The sequence below is a fragment of the Mobula hypostoma genome, chromosome 3, assembly GCF_963921235.1.
Source record: "Mobula hypostoma chromosome 3, sMobHyp1.1, whole genome shotgun sequence".
NCBI lineage: Eukaryota > Metazoa > Chordata > Chondrichthyes > Myliobatiformes > Myliobatidae > Mobula > Mobula hypostoma.
Genome location: NC_086099.1, coordinates 48,004,120 through 48,024,135, shown reverse-complemented (window position 1 = coordinate 48,024,135; position 20,016 = coordinate 48,004,120). Strand labels below are relative to the sequence as shown.

The 20,016-nt window shown below is 42.3% G+C and overlaps 1 protein-coding gene across 4 annotated transcripts in view; it reads right to left on the bottom strand.

Moving 5' to 3' along the window:
- Window positions 1–20,016, bottom strand: part of ipo11 (importin 11) — a 430,673-nt gene that overhangs the window by 227,496 nt on the left and 183,161 nt on the right. For all 4 annotated transcript variants that reach the window (XM_063042993.1, XM_063042997.1, XM_063042994.1 and 1 more), the window contains exon 25: window positions 14,311–14,391. In XM_063042993.1, coding sequence (XP_062899063.1) covers window positions 14,311–14,391 — 81 coding nt within the window. The remainder of the gene's footprint in view (window positions 1–14,310; window positions 14,392–20,016) is intronic.

The window sequence follows — 20,016 nt, the reverse complement described above, 5'->3', positions numbered from 1 at the left end:
AAATAGCATAGCAATCATTTATTTACAAACAGTAAATGATATGACCAAACATTTAAGCTCCCCTCTCCCACCACCACCAAGTTACACAAACTGCAAAAGTGGATATTTAACAGATAATTGGCTAAGAATGCACGTCTGGAGCATATTTCCACAATGGCTCTGTGAAGTGTACCTTGGGGACAAAAGAAAGAGAGAGAGCCCAAGCCTCCCACATATGCTATTCTTATATCCCCATGGTGTCCACAACCAGAAATTGGTGCCATGGTGTGCAAACCAACCAACGGAGAACAGTAGCTGCCACTTTTACATGGGCCAATCAATGACCAACAAAGTGGAAGGGGCTTTCGACCAGCAAATAAGCCAATCCCCCACATGACAATTCCAGTTAATTAGGTCATCAGTTAATCAGGGTAGCCATTACCTGGAAAACTCTTAATGCACAAAAACTAAATCGTGAAAATTGCCAGGATTCCCTTCATTTATTTGGTACACTGTGCCACTCAATTGGACTGTTGTCAAAACAGTTTTTGACTAGCATCAGTCACATGCATTTGCATGGCCATTAGATACTACACCATGATAAGAGCGATCAGTGGAAAGCGGCCAGTGAATGAGTGGGCCAGTGAAGGAGTGGAGCTTTGAGGCTTTGACGAGAAGAGGCGGAGGACAAGCTAGCTCGCAGTTAGTTTTTACAATGTCTCCTGAGACGGTGATGTGCCTCTCATGTGAGATGTGGCAGTCTTGGGGGAACTCCCCTCTCCCGCAGAATCACATCTGCCAGAAGTACATACGCCTGGGCAATCTGGAAGACCGTGTAAGGAATCTGGAGCAGGAGCGGGATGACCTTCGATTCATAAGGGAGAATGAGGCCGTCATAGATGAGAGCTACAGGGAGGTAGTCACACCTAGGCTGTTGGAAGCAGGTTGTTAGGTGACAGTCAGAGGGGAGAAAGCGAAGGTGACCAGACAGGTAGTGCAGAGCACCCCTGCAGTCATTCCCCTGAATAATAAGTTTACCGTCCTGGATACTGTTGGCGGGGACGACCGACCAGGTGTGAGCCACAGTGGTAGGGCCTCCGGCACTGAGGCTGACCCGATGGTGCAGAAGGGTGGGACGGAGAAGAGGAGAGCTGTCATCATTGGAGACTCTATAGTCAGGGGAGCAGACAGGAGATTTTGTGGACGTGAGAAGGACACCCGCATGGTTTGTTGCCTCCCGGGTGCCAGGGTTCAGGATGTCTCTGACCAGGTGCAAGACATCCTGGTACGAGAGGGAAAGCAACCAGAAGTCGTGATACATGTAGGGACCAACGACATAGGCAGGAAGAGGGATGAGATCCTGAAGTGTGAGTTTCGGGAACTAGGCAAAAGGCTGAAGAACGGGACCTCAAGAGTGGCGTTCTCAGGATTGCTGCCAGTGCTTCGTGACAGGGATGGTAAGAATTGGAGGAGATGGCAGTTGAATGCGTGACTGAGGAGTTGGTGCAGGGAGCAGGGTTTTAGATTTTTAGATCATTGGGATCTCTTCTGGGGAAGGTGGGACCTGTACAGATTGGATGGGTTCCACCTGAACTCGAGGGGGAGCAATATCCTTGCAGGTAGGTTTGATAGCATGGTTCGGGAGGGTTTAAACTAATTTCCAAAGGGGATGGGACCCAGAGTGATAGAGCACTGAAAGAAGTGCATGGAGTAAAGCCAGATCTAACATATAGAGAGGCTTTCAGAAAAGAGAAGCATAATAAACGGTGTAAAGACAGTAAGGTAGAAGGGCTGAAGTGTGTGTACCTCAATGCAAGAAGCATCAGGAACAAAGGTGATGAACGGAGAGCTTGGATACATACATGGAATTATGATGTAGTGGCCATTACAGAGACTTGGCTGGCACCAGGGCAGGAATGGATTCTCAATAGCCCTGGATTTCAGTGCTTTAAAAGGGATAGAGAGGGCGGAAAAAGGGGAGGAGGGGTAGCATTACTGGTCAGGGATACTATTACAGCTACAGAAAGGGTGGGTAATGTAGCAGGATCCTCTTTTGAGTCTGTATGGGTGGAAGTCAGGAACAGGAAGGGAGCAGTTACTCTATTGGGGGTATACTATAGGCCCCCTGGTAGCAGCAGAGATACAGAGGAGCAGATTGGGAGGCAGATTTTGGAAAGGTGCAAAAATAACAGGGTTGTTATCATGGGTGACTTCAATTTCCCTAATATTGATTGGCACCTGATTGGTTCCAAGGGTTTAGATGGGGCAGAGTTTAAGTGTGTCCAGGACATATTCCTGTCACAGTATGTGGGCAGTCCGACTAGGGGGAATGCCATACTAGATCTAGTACTAGGTAATGAACCGGGTCAGGTCACAGATCTCTCAGTGGGTGAGCATCTGGGGGACAGTGACCACTGCTCCCTGGCCTTCAGCATTATCATGGAAAAGGATAGATTCAGAGAGGACAGGAAAATTTTTAATTGGGGAAAGGCAAATTATGAGGCTATAAGGCTAGAACTTGCAGGTGTGAACTGGGATGATGTTTTTGCAGGGAAATGTACTATGAACATGTGGTCGATGTTTAGAGATCTCTTGCAGGATGTTAGGGATAAATTTCTCCCCGGGAGGAAGATAAAGAATGGTAGGGTGAAGGAACCATGGGTGACAAGTGAGGTGGAAAACCTAGTCAGGTGGAAGAAGGCAGCATACATGAGGTTTAGGAAGCAAGGATCAGATAGGTCTATTGAGGAATATAGGGAAGCAAGAAAGGAGCTTAAGAAGGGGCTGAGAAGAGCAAGAGGGGGGCATGAGAAGGCCTTGGCGAGTAGGGTAAAGGAAAACCCCAAGGCATTCTTCAATTATGTGAAGAAAAAAAGGATGACAGGAGTGAAGGTAGGACCAATTAGAGGTGGGAAGATGCGCTTGGAGGCTGTGGAAGTGAGCGAGGTCCTCAATGAATACTTCTCTACAGTATTCACCAATGAGAGGGAACTTGATGATGGTGAGGACAATATGAGTGAGGTTGATGTTCTGGAGCATGTTGATATTAAGGGAGAGGAGGTGTTGGTGTTGTTAAAATACATTAGGATAGATAAATCCCCGGGGCCTGACGGAGTATTCCCCAGGCTGCTCCACGAGGCGAGGGAAGAGATTGCTGAGCCTCTGGCTAGGATCTTTATGTCCTCGTTGTCCACGGGAATGGTACCGGAGGATTGGAGGGAGGCAAATGTTGTCCCCTTGTTAGAAAAAGGTAGTAGGGATAGTCCGGGTAATTATAGACCAGTGAGCCTTACGTCTGTGGTGGGAAAGCTGTTGGAAAAGATTCTTAGAGATAGGATCCCTGGGCATTTAGAGAATCATGGTCTGATCAGGGACAGTCAGCATGGCTTTGTGAAGGGCAGATCGTGTCTAACAAGCCTGATAAGAGTTCTTTGAGGAGGTGACCAGTCATATAGATGAGGGTAGTGCAGTGGATGTGATCTATATGGATTTTAGTAAGGCATTTGACAAGGTTCCACACGGTAGACTTATTCAGAAAGTAAGAAGGCATGGGATCCAGGGAAGTTTGGCCAGGTGGATTCAGAATTGGCTTGCCTGCAGAAGGCAGAGGGTTGTGGTGGAGGGAGTACATTCAGATTGGAGGGTTGTGGCTGGTGTTGTCCCACAAGGATCTGTTCTGGGACCTCTAATTTTCCTGATTTTTATTAATGACCTGGATGTGGGGGTAGAAGGGTGGGTTGGCAAGTTTGCAGACGACACAAAGGTTGGTGGTGTTGTAGATAGTGTAGAGGATTGTCAAAGATTGCAGAGAGACATTGATAGGATGCAGAAGTGGGCTGAGAAGTGGCAGATGGAGTTCAACCCAGAGAAGTATGAGATGGTACAGTTTGGAAGGACAAACTCTGAGGCAGAGTACAAAGTAAATGGCAGGGTACTTGGTAGTGTGGAGGAGCAGAGGGATCTGGGGGTACATGTCCACAGATACCTGAAAGTTGCCTCACAGGTGGATAGGGTAGTTAAGAAAGCTTATGGGGTGTTAGCTTTCATAAGTCGAGGGATAGAGTTTAAGAGTCGCAATGTAATAATGCAGCTCTATTGAACTCTGGTTAGGCCACACTTGGAGTATTGTGTCCAGTTCTGGTCACCTCACTATAGGAAGGATGTAGGAGCATTGGAAAGGGTACAGAGGAGATTTACCAGGATGCTGCCTGGTTTAGAGAGTATGCATTATGATCAGCGATTAAGGGAGCTAGGGCTTTACTCTTCGGAGAGGAGGAGGATGAGAGGAGACATGATAGAGGTGTACAAGATAATAAGAGGAATAGATAGATTGGATAGCCAGCACCTCTTCCCCAAGGCTCAATACAAGAGGACATGGCTTTAAGGTAAGGGGTGGGAAGTTCAAGGGGGATATTAGAGGAAGGTTTTTTACTCAGAGAGTGGTTGGTGCGTGGAATGCACTGCCTGAGTCAGTGGTGGAGGCAGATACACTAGTGAAGTTTAAGAGACTGCTAGACAGGTATATGGAGGAATTTAAGGTGGGGGCTTATATGGGAGGCAGGGTTTGAGGGTCGGCACAACATTGTGGGACAAAGGGCCTGTACTGTGCTGTACTATTCTATGTTCTATGCTTTTAAAATAGTAGTTGTGTGTGTTTGTGTTCAAAAAGCAGTGATGTTTGTTGTAAACAGTTGATGAGAAATAAGCACCGAGAAAATTTGGAACCGTTTTGCTCCACATGGTTTCAAGCATTCAGGTTTGAAGATGCAAGAAGTGGCTGGGAGTGAAAATAATTTCACTTCTTCAACAAGTTAGGAATTACAAAGAATTTGAAGGTATTGATAATCATATTGAATGTTACAATGAAAATTTAGAAGATACAATTGTATTCTATGAAGCCAGTCCATTAATAGGTGTGTGTGCTGATTTTGTTTATTTGGTCAATCAAAAGAATACAGCAGATGAATTCCTCCATCAATAAGTATGAACCCAATAGTATGAATAGCAGCGATGCTTCACTACTAGATGAATTCAACGCCTTCTATATTTGCTTTGAAAGGTAGAACACAACTACAGCTGTGAAGATCCCTGCTACACCTAATGACCCTGTGATCTCTGTCTCAGAGGTCAATGTTAAGACTGTCTTTAAAGAGAGTGAACCCTCGCAAGGCAGAAGGTCCCAATGGAGTGCCTGATAAGGGTCTGAAAACCTGTGCCAACCAACTAGCGGGAGTATTCAAGGACATTTTCAACCTCTCACTGCTATGGGCAGAATTTCGTACTTGTTTCAAAAAGGCAACAATTATACCAGTGCCAAAGAATAACGAGGGCTGCCTTAATGACTATCACCTTGTAGCACTCACATTGTCAGGATGTTGTTCATCGACTATCGCTCAGCATTTAATACCATCATTCCCGCAATCCTGATTGAGAAGTAGCAGAACCTAGGCTTCTGTACCTCCCTCTGCAGTTGGATCCTCGACTTCCTAACCGGAAGACCACAGTCTGTGCAGATTGGTGATAACATATCCTCCTCGCTGATGATCAACACTGTTTTTATATACAAAGCCTTCCCAGTTTACAAACACCTTACAGAAATAAAAACCTGTTGTTACCTTGGAAGCAACCACATTTTAAATGTTAGATTTAATTTTGAACTCAGTTCAGCAGTATTAGAATAATGTGTTTTAATCAGCAATTTTTAAATGAAAACCACATGTTTAAATTCACCCACCTGCAACTTAAAATTGTAGACCTCCTAGAACTGCTAATGGTTATATATTGCAAATATAGCACAGACCTGCCTAGAAAATCAGTTACAAAACTTCTTTTTTAGCATTGTGCAATTAAAAATCCTTTTCTTGCTATAGAATACTATTATGACCAATTCCATTCCTGAAAATGCAAATATGAACTTGGAGACACAATTTCCTCTTTTGAGGTCCATGCACTGATATAATTTCCAATTCAATGGCATGACTGGAGCATTTCAAAGGTATATTGATTATATTGTCCTGAGGAACCTGTGATGAAGATTAGTTGCTAATCTTCATCTCTGGCTACATCGTAATTCCTAAACATTACTCAGTAATAACCCCACCGTGCCCCCCACCCCATTTTAACCTCACGATGCTCTCTTTAACCTCACTTGACTTCCACCTCCAATCCCAACCCCATACAAATGACCACATTCTAGTACCAACAGCCAATAAAACTATGTCAGTCCTGAATTTCTATTCCTTTTCCACAGGATTATCTGGTCCCCACTCTCAAACAAAGATAAATCAGACACTGATGTCTAACTCATCAATATCTGTCTGATATCTTCCTCCCCTACAACCTCTTCCTTCCTATAACACCGACCAAATTCCACAACCCCAACACTGCCCATCCAATTTTCCTCACAACACAAATCCCAGCTTTGAAGATAATGTATTTAAGGTTCTTGGTCCTTCCAGCAAGCTAGGTTATAGCAGATGGCCAATGATTTAATAGCTGTGAATGTCCTTCTTCTACATAATAGCACTGAATAAGATCAGTTTGATTAGTTCCAACCACATTGTGTGGAATATGCCAAAATACTGCACCGGTCAGTCACTAGTCTTGGTCAAAAATGTAATCATAAGAGCTGGTATGCAAAACGTACAACATATCAGGGTAACCTGCTTGCTGGGGGAAGGGCTCAGAGAACTCCATTCTTCTTCACCAATGTATGAAAATGCTAACAAGGTAGAAGACTGTGACCCCAAAATGGAAGGCAGCTGAAAGGACAGATGGGAGCAATGTCTAAGACTGAAAACTCTAAGATATTTCAATTAAGGACTACAAGAATGAAAGTGCTTTTATCTACCAATAAATTATTGCTTCAACAAAAATGCAAAACCAAACAACGCACTTCGATTGAGAAAATGATTAGCTATATAACATGAAGACACTGTCAGTTTTATTAGGGCAATCCATGGTAGAAAATAGGTTTTCTAATCAAGAACTAAGTAAACCAAGCTCCTTGAAGGGATACCATACAAGCTGGAAACTTAGCTGACAGGAAAAAAGTGAGTGCTGGCTATGGTTGGTTGGAATAGCTTTGCATGTTTTGATGACAACCATCTGCTCATGTTTGAAACAGATAAGATCTGCTTTGGCATTGTAAGCTAATGGTTTCAGATCCAATACTTTCAGATTAGAATACTACAAAAGAGATACAGGCCCTTCAGCCTTACCAAGTCCATCCCAACCTGATCTTCTCCCTATGCCCATTTACCTGCACTCAGACCAATTCCCTGTAAACCTATCCTATCCAAACTTCTCTTAAATATCACAACTGAACCCTCATCCACTAGTTCCACTGTCAGCTCATTCCACACTCTCATCACCCTCTAGATCACCTCTCAGGGATTCCCCTTAATTATTTCACTCTTCTCCCTTAATCTAAAACTTCTAGTTCTCACCCCACCCAATGAGGGGAAAAGGCCTGAATGCATTCACCCTATTTATATAGCTCATAATTTTATACGCCTCTGCAAGATCTCCCCTCATTCTTCTGCACTCTCCTGGGAATAAAATCCTAACACATTCAACCTTTCCCTAACTCAGGTCAAGTTCCGACAGCATCCTTATAAATATTCTCTGCACTCTCTCAAGCTTATTGATAACTTTCCTGTAGGTAAGTGACCAGAATAATACACTAAACTCAGCCTAAGCAATGTCTTATACAAATTCAACAATAACACCCGAACTCCTAAATTCAATGTCAATGTGCTAAAAGCTCTCTTTACAATGCAATCCACCTGTAATGCCACTTTTAATGAATTATCGATTTGTATTCCCAGATCTTTTGTTCAGTGACATGTGTCAGAGCCCTACCATTCACTTATCCTGATTTGTCCTCCCAAAGTGCAACATATCACACTAATCTGTACTGAAGTCCATCTACCATTATTCAGTCCATTTTCCCAGCTGGTCAAGATCACGCTGCAAGCTGTGATAGCTTTTCTTGCTGCCCACTATGCCCCCAATCTTGGTGTCATCCACAAATTTGCTGATCTAATTTACCACATTATCACCTAATTATTAATATAGATGATAAACAGCAAGCCTAGCACTGAACCCAGCAACACAACACTAGTCACAGACCTCCAATCAGAGACAAGCAGCTACTACCAACAATCTGGCTTCTCCCACTTAATCTTGAATATCGAGCGTCTGAACCTTCTGGACCAGCCCGCCAAGCAGGACATAAAGCCACTTTGACTATCCTTCTCTCTGCAGACCTTCTCTATCCAAATACTTATGTAACCTGTCCCTTAAAATACCTTCCAATAATTTACCCATGACTGACGTCGGGCCTGTAATTTGTTATTTTATTCTGTCTTTCTTAAACAATGGAACACCATTAACTATCCTCCCGTCCTCCAAGGCCCCTGTAATTTTTGTACTAGCCTCCCACTACGTCCAAGGTGACAATGTCAGGTCCTAGGGTTATCCACCCTAGTTTGCATCAAGACAGCAAGCACCTCCTCTTCTGCAATCCTGATAGATTCCATGACCTCTCTATTCTTTTGCCTCAGTTTTATAGTCTCTGTGTCCATCTCGCAAGTAAATACAGAATCAAAACATTCATTTGTATGCATCACTGAACCATGACTGAAAGAAGATAATAGCTGGGCGCTCAATGTCAAAAGATACACATTGTATTGAAGGGACAGGCAGGAAGGCAGAGGGAGTGGCATTGCTCAGTTGGTAAAAAAAATATAATTCAAACAGTAGAAAGAGGTCACATAGGGTCCGAAGATATTGAATGATTATGGATAGAGCTAAGGAACTGCAAGAGTAAAAAGACCCTGATGGGAGTTTTTTTACAGACCCCCAAAAAGTAGTAAGGATGCAGCCTACAAATTACAATAGGTGATAGAAAATGCATGCCAAAAGGGCAATATTACCGTAGTTACAGGGGACAGCTATATGCAGGTACTGTAGATAGGGAAAATCAGGCTAGTGCTGGATTCCAAGAGGGGGTAAAATCTGGTGTGCCTACAAGACGGCTTTTTAAAGCAACTCGTGGTTCAGCCCACTAGGGGATTAGCTATTCTGGATTGAGTGCTGTGTAATGAACAGAATTGATTAGAAACCTTAAGGTAAAAGAACCCTTAGGGGCAAGTGATCATAATATGATCAAATTAACCCTGAAACTTGATAAGAAGCTAAAGTCAGATGTATCAGAATTACAGTGCAGTAAAGGGAATTACAGGGACACGAGAGGGGATTTGGCCAGAACTGATTGGACAAGAACACTGGCAGGGATGACAGTAGAGCAGCAATGGCTGGAATTTCTGGAAGCAATTTGGAAAGCACAGGATATATACATCCCAAAGAGGAAGAAGTATTATGAAGGAAAGATGACACAACCATGGCTAACAAGAGAAGTCAAAGCCAACATAAAAGCCAAAGAGAGGGCATATACTAGAGCAAAAATTAGTAGGACGTTAGAAGATTGGGAAGAGTTTAAAAACCAACAGAAGGCAACTAAAAAATAATTAAGGTAAAGATATGAAAGAAAGATACATAAAGTGTAAAAGAGAGGCGAGAGGGGATATTAGACTGCTGGAAAACGATGGTGGAGAGGTAGTAATGAAGGACAACAAAATGGTGAACAGACTGAATAAGTATTTTGCATAAGTCTTCACTGTTGAAGACACTGGCAGCATGGTGGAAGTTCCAGGTGTCAGGAGTCATGAAATGTGTGAAGTTACCATAATTAGAGAGAAAATTCTTGGGAAACTGAAAGGTCTGAAGGTTGATTGGTCACCTGGACCAGATGGTGTACACCCCATGGTTCTGAATGAGGTGGCTGAAGAGATTGTGGGGGAATTAGTAATGATCTTCCAAGAATGACTAGATTCTGCAATGTTTCTGGAAATGTCACTCCACTCTACAAGAATGGAGAGAGGCAGAAGAAAGGAAACTATAGGCCAGTCAGTGGTTGGGAAGATATTGGGGTCGAATATTAAGGTTAGGTCTCAGGGTACTTGGAGGCACATGATAAAATAGGCCGTAGTCAGCATGGTTCTCTCAAGGGAAAATCTTGCCTGTTGGAATTCTTTAAAGTAGCAACCAGAATAGACAAAGGAGAATCGGAAGATGTTGTGTACTTGGATTTTCAGAAGGCCTTTGACAAGATGCCACACATGAGGCTGCTTAGCAAGCTAAGACACCATGGTATTATAGGAAAGATACTAGCATGGATAAAGCTATGGCTGAATGGCAGGAGGCAAAGAGTGGGAATATAGGGAGCCTTTTCTGGTTGGCTGCCAGTGACTAGTGGTGATCCACAGGGGTCTGTGTTGGGACTAATTCTTTTTACGTTATATGTCAATGATTTGGATGATGGAATTGATTACTTCGTTGCAAGGTTTGCAGATGATTATGAAGATAGGTGGAGAGGCAGATAGTTTTGAGGAAGGACTTAGGTTGGGAGAATGGGCAAAGAAGTGGCAGATGGATCAGTGTTGACTATTCTCTAAATGGAGAGAAAATACAAAAAACTCAGGTGCAAAGGGACTTGTGCAGTATTTGCTAGACGTTATTTGCAGGTCAGGTCTGGTGAGGAAGACAAATGCTATGTCAGCATTCATTTTCAGAGGGCTAGAATATAAAAGCAAGGATGTAATGTTGAAACTTTATAAACTACTGATGAGCCATACTGAGAGCAGTTTTGGGCCCCTTACCTTAAAAAGGATGTGCTGAAATGGGAGAGGGTTCGCAAAAGTGAATCTAGGATTGAATGGCTTGTCATATGATGGCTCTGGACCTATATTCACTGGAATTCAAAAGAGTGAGGGGTAACCTCATTGAAACCTATCAAATGTTGAAAAGCCTTGATAAAGTGGACGTGAAGAGTATGTTTCCTATGGTGGGAAAGCTTAAGACCAGAGGGGCTTATTTTTTAAAGAACGGAGATGAGGTGGAATTTCTTTAGCCAGAGTGGTGTGGTGCATCTGTCGAATTCTTTGCCACAGGCAGCTGTAGAGGCCAAGTCTTTATGTATATTTAAGGCAGAGGTATGGACAGAGCATGAAAGGAAATGGGGAGAAAGCAGGAGAATAAGGCCGAGTGAAAATTTGATCAGCCATGATGGAATGGTGGAGCAGACTAAATGGGCCAAAATGGCCTAAACCATATGATATACTCCTATGTCATATGGTCCTATTCAAGATCTCGCACATCTCTTTCAGCTCCATGCATAAATGGCCACGATGATTTCCAAAGGACCAATTTCGTTCCTTATTATCCTTTTACTCTTAATATAGCTAAAGAAGCCCTTAGCATTCACTTTCACCTTGTTTGCCAGAGCAACCTCATATCCTCTTTTCGCCCTCTTCATTACTCTCTTGCATTTTAGTCTCTAGTATCTCTTACTTTTCTTGCACTTCAAGCACCTCACATGATCCTAACTGGCTATACCTGATATGCACCTCCTTTATCATCTTTACCAAGGCCTGTACATCTCTCGATAACCAAGGTTTCTTAAACCTGTTAGCCTTGTCTTTTGGTCAACAGAAACATACAGATTCTGTATTCTCAGTATTTCACTTTGGAAAGCCTCCCTGTACCAAGCATCTCTTTGCTAAAAAAAAATAGCCTATCCCAATCCACATCTGTTGATGCCATCAAATTGGCCTTACTTCAGTTTAGAATCACAACCTGAGAACCAGTTCCATTCTTGCCATTATTCTCTCAAAACTACTGGAATAATGATCAGATTGCCGCAGTAGATCATCATGTCCTCTCTGAGCATCGCCGGAATAACTTCCCTGACAAGTGATATCATTACTCCTCTTCTAATACCTCCCTCTCTATCATGTCTAAAACATCACAACCTTGGTACAATGAGCCTGCCCCTCTTGCAACCAATATATACAGAGGAACACCTGGAGAAACATCTGAAATGCCTGCTTCGCTGCCACTGCTACTGTGCGATCGAGAATCTCTGGAGGGGAAGGCCCCAAATCCTTGGCTTTGCCTATTGCTTGTTGCAGGGGCCGTGGTCAAAGCGCTCGGCAGAGATAGTGCTCAGTGCTTGGTGTCAGAGGGCTGGTCGGAGGCTCAAAGTTTTCGGACGGACTAAAGAGTTGGCTGTGGTTGGGTGCTTCCAGGATGCTGCATCGGCAAGTTTACGGCACTGGAAGCTCATGGCAGGAGGAGTTTTTTTTTTCTTCCTTCTACCGCCTGTGTGAGATGATGGGACTTTCAAGAGACTTTGAGACTTTTTTTTTTAACCATGCCCATGGTCTGTTCTTCATCAAATTACGATATTGCTTTGCACTGTTGTAACTATATGTTATAATTATGTCGTTTTTGTCATATTTTTAGTCGGTTTGTCTTGTGTTTCTGTGATATCATTCTGGAGGAACATTGCATCATTTCTTAATGCATGCATTACTAAATGACAATAAAAGAGGACTGCGTGTCCTCATAATATAACCATATAACCACATAACAATTACAACATGAGTTTGGCTTGTGGAAGTTGACGAAGATGATGTTGAAGAGGTTTTGGCATCCCATGCCCAAGAACTGATAGGTGAAGAGCTGATGCAATTGGAAGAGGAAAGGATAACAATCGAAACCGAATGCAGTAGCGAACGGATCAAAAGTGAAGTCGTCCAGGAACTGAACATGAAGCAACTGCATGAGATTTTCGCTGCAATGATAAAGTACAACTTTAATTTTGAAAGGATACATCGGTTTAGGGCATATGTGCAAGATGGTTTGAGTGCTTACAAAGAACTGAATGATAGAAAAATACGCGAGGCTAAGCAGTCAAGCAAGCCTTCCACATCAGCCACAGCAGACGACGAACTTCAACCTTCGACATCGAGGCAGGCAGACATAGAAGATGACCTGCCTCCCCTAATGGAAAGAGATGACGATGAGATGACACCCAGTGACCCACCACCCCAACCCCCAGGCCGCGGGCTGATACATTGCAGCGGTAGCCGGGACACACCCAGCACATCTTTAAGAAAAAAGTCGAAATAAACAAGCTAATTAATTAGGTGCTGCCCGGCACGTAAATGTCAGCCCAGATCAGAAGCGATTGCCGATTGTGTCACCTCTGATCCGGGCCGATATTTACATGCTGGGCAGCACCCAATTAATTAGCTTGCTTATTTCGTCTTTTTCCTTAAAGACATGCTGGGTGCGTCCTGGCCACCGCTGCACGCTTTGCGGATCGGTATCGGTCGGCGGCCTTGGAGGGTGGGGGCCACTGCACCACCCCAACCTCCGACGACTCAGTCTAACACACCATCATCAGTATGCTCGGCGCTGTCTTCCAGATTCCCATAAGTGATCCGACACTGTACATACATTATTTCTACTTTATATAGGCTGTGTACTTCTATGCATTATTTGGTATGATTTGGCAGCTTCATAGCTTAAAAGTTACTGGAGAGAGTGTTTCTGCTGAGAGTGCTTGTGTGAGATTTTCACTACCGAGAACAGTGCGGCAATGATTGTAGAGAAGTATTTCTACTTTATATAGGCTATGTATTTATCATATCATTCCTGTTTTTACTATACGTTACTGTTATTTTAGGTTTTATGTGTTATTTGGCATGATTTGGTAGGTTATTTTTGGGTCTGCGAACACGCACAAATTTTTCCCATATAAATAAATGGTAATTGCTTCTTCGCTTTATGACATTCCGGCTTATGAACCGTTTCATAGGAACGCTCTACCTTCGGATGGCGGGGGAAACCTGTACCAGAAAGCATTCAGTAGGGTGCCATATTAAGAAGTCAATACAGAAGATAAGAGCAGAGGGCAGGGGTAATATATTGGCATAGAGAGGGAAACAGCAAACTATCATAAAACAAAACAGCAATAATTGACCATTTCTAGACTGGCAATCAGTAACTAAAGGGGTGGCACAAGCAGGGGTCTGAAGTATTTATAATCTGTTTCAACAATTTGGATGAAGAGACCAGGATCCAACTGCACAAGGCAGGGTCAAGGCTGAGGTCTCTGAGCTTCCTGTCAAGCCAGGGTGGAATTATGGTGTTGAATGCTGAACTGTAGTCCAAGAACAGCATTCTCACATAAGCATCCTTCTTCTCCACATGTGTAAGGGCTGTTAGCAGAACAGTGGCTATTGTGTCATCTGTCCATCAGTTGTGTCAGTAGGCGAATTGTAGGGGGTCCCGTCTGGGTGATAGCATGCTGCAGATGTAGTCCTTGACCAGCCTCTCAAACATTTGCTTATGATATTAATCATAAGACAACAAATAAAGCTTCTTCAACATTACCAATTTATAAATTAAAGTCACTACCTTAAGTACTTGAACTTGTCCTTCAGTGGTGATATCCTGCATCAGTTCACAGAAGGATTGGCACAGAGCAGCTGCAAAATTCTGCAAGAAATAATTTTCACATTTGTATCAAGTAATTTCATATGAACCTACATAAATATTAATATTCAATTCAAAATACTGTAGCTAATAGCAAGGGTGGCTTATCATACTGAAATAGTACAAAACATATATTTCATAAGGCACATTTTCAGAAACAAATTCCAAATGAACACAAAATTCATTTTCTTCATAAAATTATGAACCAAACATTTTTATTTCCGAGTTGTTAATAAGAAAAAAAGACTACTGTGAAAACAGCTCATGAGTTTTAACTCTGCATTAACTGCTGAAACAATTGAACCCTTCCTTTTTAACAGATTCAGCTTTTTGAATCAGCTTTTTGTTTTGATGCTTGGAATGAGAAGTCAAAAGATAACACATTTCATTCAAGTTACACACATAAAAGTTGCTGGTGAACGCAGCAGGCCAGGCAGCATCTCTAGGAAGAGGTGCAGTCGACTTTTCAGGCCGAGACCCTTCATCAGGACTACCTGAAGGAAGAGTGAGTAAGGGATTTAAGGGAGCCAAGAGCTGGCCTTTTATATATTGGCGAGACCTGACGCAGACTGGGAGACCGCTTTGCTGAACACCTACGCTCTGTCCGCCAGAGAAAGCAGGATCTCCCAGTGGCCACACATTTTTATTCCACATCCCATTCCCATTCTGACATGTCTATCCACGCCCTCCTCTACTGTAAAGATGAAGCCACACTCAGGTTGGAGGAACAACACCTTATATTCCGTCTGGGTAGCCTCCAACCTGATGGCATGAACATCAACTTCTCTAACTTCTGCTAATGCCCCAGCTCCCCCTCGTACCCCATCTGTTACTTATGCTTATACACACATTCTTTCTCTCACTCTCCTTTTTCTCCTTCTGTCCCTCTGAATATACCCCTTGCCCATCCTCTGGGTTCCCCCCGGCCCCCTTGTCTTTCTTCCGGGACATCCTGTCCCATGATTCTCTCGTATCCCTTTTGCCTATCACCTGTCCAGCTCTTGGCTCCATCCCTCCCCCTCCTGTCTTCTCCTATCATTTTGGATCTCCCCCTCCCCCTCCAACTTTCAAATCCCTGACTCACTCTTCCTTCAGTTAGTCCTGATGAAGGGTCTCGGCCTGAAATGTCGACTGCACCTCTTCCTAGAGATGCTGCCTGGCCTGCTGCGTTCACCAGCAACTTTTATGTGTGTTGCTTGAATTTCCAGCATCTGCAGAATTTCTGTTGTTTGCGTCATTCAAGTTATTATTATGCTTTGAAATAAGTGAATTAACAAAAATTAACACTATTTCTATTACAGTAGTATATCCTCATCACTATTAAATGTCAAAACCAACTGGGATAGCTCAACATAAAAGGCTAGACAGAGAAAAACAACCATCAAAATCAGATTAAGAGCCTCAAAGCCATTGCAACAATGTTAGTCTGAGTTTGTAGATTAAAAATAATGAGTGTGACAGTGTGATGTAGAGTCATTACATGGGCTCTATGTCTCCTGACAAAATAAAAGTGGCTCCGCTGCAAAAACAGGTGCAGGTGTTTTATATACAGTGTCAATAAAAAGTATTCACCCCCCCCCGGGAAGTTTTCATGTTTTATTGTATTACAACAATGAATCACAATGGATTTGATTTGGCTTTTTTGACACTGATCAAAAGACTCTTTTGTGTCAAACTGAAGACAAATTTCTACAAATTGGTCTAAATTTAGTCCAATTATTAAACACAAAATAATTGATTGCATAAATATTCACCCCCTTCAAGTCAGTATTTAGTAGATGCACCTTTGACAGCAATTACAGCCTTGAGCTGTGTGGATAGGTCTCTATCAGTTTTGCAAATCTGGACTCAGCAATTTTTCCCCACTCTTCTTTACAAAACTGCTCAAGCTCTGTCAGATTGCACGGAGATCATGAGTGAACAGCCCTTTTCAAGTAAGTCACAAATTCTCAATTGGATTGAGGCCTGGCCTCTGACTTGGCCACTCCAGGACATAAACTTGGTTGTTTTTAAGCCATTCCTGTGTAGCTTTGGCTTTATGCTTGGGGTCATTGTCTTGCTGGAAAACAAGTTTTCTTTCAAGTTGCAGTTCTCTTGCAGACTGTATCAGGATTTCCCTGTATTTTGCTGCATTCAATTTACCCTCTTCCAGGGCCTGCCGCCATGATGCATCCCTACAGCATGATGCAGCCACCACCATGCTCATGGTAGGGATGGTGTGTTTTTGATGATGTGCAGTGTTTGGGTTACACCAAACATAGCGTTTAGTCTGATGGCCAAAAGCTCAATTCTGGTTTCAACAGACCACAGAATCTCCTTCCAACTGACTTCAGAGTCTCCCACATGCCCTCTGGCAAACTCTATCCGAGATTTCATAAACAAGAGAAAATCTGCAGATGCTGGGAATCCAAGCAACACACATAAAGTGCTGGAGGAAACTTAGCAGGCCAGACATCTATTTCCATAGATGCTGCCTGGGCTGCTGAGTTCCTCCAGCATTTTGTGTGCGTTGTCTGAGATTTCAAGCTTGTTTTTTTCAACAGTGGCTTTTTCTTTACTGCTTTCCAATAAAGATGAGACTGGTAAAGTAACCAGGCAACAATTGTTGTATGCACAGTGTCTCGCATCTCAGCAACTGAAGCTTGTAACTCCTCCTGATTTTGACAGGGGTCTCTTGGAGGCCTCCCTCACTACTTCCCTTCTTGCACAGTCACTCAGATTTTGACGACAGCCTGTCCTAGGCAGTTTTACAGCTGTGCCATATTCTTTCTATTTCTTGATGAATATCCAAGGGATATTCAGTGACTTGGGAGTTTTCTTACATCCACTTTTCAATAACCTTTTTGTGGAGATGCATGGAGTGTTCTTTTGTCTTCATGGTGTAGTTTTTGCTAGGACACTTGCTCAGCAGCAGTTGGACCTTCCAGATACAGGTGTATTCTTACCACAATCAATTGAAACACTTTGACTACAACACAGGTTATGTGACTTCTAAAACCAATTGGCTGCACTCGTGATGATTTGGTGTCATATTAAAGTGGGGGGGGGGGGTGAATGCTTATACAATCAATTATTTTGTGTTTTATATTGGTAATTCATTTAGACCATTTTGTATAAATTTGTTTTCACTTTGACATGAAAGACTTTTTCCTGTTGGTATATAAAAACAACAAATTAAATCCACTGTAATTCAATGTTGTAAAATAATAAAACATGAAAACTTCCATGGAGGGGGTGGAGAGAATACTTTTTATAGGCATGTATATTTATATAGACACACACACACAGAGTGCAAAAGTCTAAAGCACCCTATATTTTTAATAAAGATTTTGATTTAGCTGTTTATTTTTTGTCTTATGCATTAGTGTCAATAGAAAAGAGCAAATTTTAGATTTCCAAACATTCATTTTCCAAATAGTTAAATACTGAAGATAATTTTTTGACTTCATTAAAGAAAGTAACATACTAGGTAATAAACCGCTTTTCAAATAAAAACTTGATTACTTTGTATATACATGCCCAGTGATTAAGTACTGACAACAAACAGGATTCTAATGATCAGTGACATAATGAGTTGACTGAACTAAACCAGTTAACTGAAACAGGAATGGTTATAGAAGGAATCAAACCAGGTGAAGAACAACCAAACTAAAAAGTGATTATGTGGCAGATTTAACAGTTTAACCTTTAAAAAAATCAATTCTTACACCATGGCAATAGTGAGCATAGCACCAACACACAAGGTGGTCATAGTGCATCAGCAAGATCTCTCCCAAGCAGAAATTTCATGGCAGATAGGAGTTTCAAGATGTGCTGTCCAAGTACTTCTGAAGAAGCACAGAGAAACAATCAAGATTGAGGACCAGAAATGGAAACTGAATTCAGCAGATGAAGCAATATATCAAACTTATGCCCCTTATAAATTGGAAGAAGTTGAGCACTGATATCTTCTCTGAACTCACAGAAACCACTGGAACTCAAGTTCACATCTCCATAGTCCAGAGAAGTCTTGTCAGAAGTAGTACTCTTGGAAGAGTTGCTGCCAAAAAGCCATTCTTCCAAAGTGGAAACAGCATCAAGAGACTCACCTACACACAAAACACAAGGACTGGGATGCTGAACAATAGCAGCAATTACTCTGGGCTGACAAGTCAAAGCAGTTTATCTGCAGAAAAGCTGGAGAACGCTACATGGATGAGTGCCTGCAACCAAGAGTGAAGCATAGTGGAGGTTCCCTGCAGGTTTGGGCTGCATTTCTACAAATAGTTTTGGTGATCTGGTCAGAATTAATGGAGTCGTCAATGCTGAGAAGTAAACGCAGAATCTCATCCATCAAGCAGTACCATCAGGGAGGCATCCGATCGGTCCCAAATTCATTCTGCAGCAGGATAATGACCCCAAACAACATGGCCAAGGTCATGATGAACTATCTTCAGCAAAAAGGAGCTCTACAACAGATGGTATAGCCTTCACAGAGCCCTAATCTCCTGCTCATTATCGAGGCTGCTGGGGGAGACAGAAGTAAACAAGACAGCCAAAGTCTACAGAAGAACTGTGGCAAGTTCTCCAAGATGCTTGGAATAACCTACCAGCCAATTTTCTTATAAAACTGCACAATAATGTACTTAAGAGAAATGATGCAGGTTTAAAGGCAAAGGGTGGTTACACCAAACATTGATTTGATTTACTGCTCTTTATATTCATTTTTATGATGGTTAGAAATGTTTCACTTCATATTTTTGAAAGCATCTTTACTTTACAGTTTTATTTTAATATGTGCCTCAGAGTTTTGCATAGAACTGTGTATATATTTGCACAGATCAACCGATACTCAACTCTCTCCTCAGCTTATATCATAAGCACCTACAATTAGGGTTTATTTCCAACCACCCCTGGGGGATACTTTTGAGGCCCATTTTTTGTTTCTTTAGCCCCATTCACTTGCATATATCACAATAGCAAAAAATCAATTAATTAATACACGAGAATTATCTACTACAAAATATATCTATAAATCGTAATTTCTAAACATGTTCTAAATCATTGCACAGTGTCCTTTGTATTTATCATCTTACATACATGTTAACCATTTTTTCATACCATCCCCCAATTGTCCATGTATGTCTCTCCTGCACATTGTTACTGTGCATGTGCTGTTTCTTTCTCACATGAATAATACCGGCCCAGAAGCAGCAACTCGGTTTTTACAAGGCGTACCCAGAACCGCCATACAAGTCAACAGACAAACAGACCAATTGGAGTGCTTGACAAACAACAAATGTAAAACAAATAAACATTTGTGTATTAAATTTAATAAACTTAACTGTTGCTCTCTGTATGAGTGTATTGGTTATGGCAAATATGACTTGAATGTGTGTGTTTATGTGCATACGATGTCTGGAAACTGTTTGCTGTACCAAGGGTGTGCACCCCCCCCCCCCGCTGCTGTCCAACAAAATATGGTGCCAAATCGTAAGACTGGTATTTGGATATAAAAAAAGTATGTTAATTCGAGGTCATGAAATAATTGCGGTGCTGCCCAAGGCCAGTGACAGAGCCCTCTGTCGGACAGTCATTGATTATGGTGTGAGAAAGAAACCCATAGACAAATGAAAATACTCCAAAAGG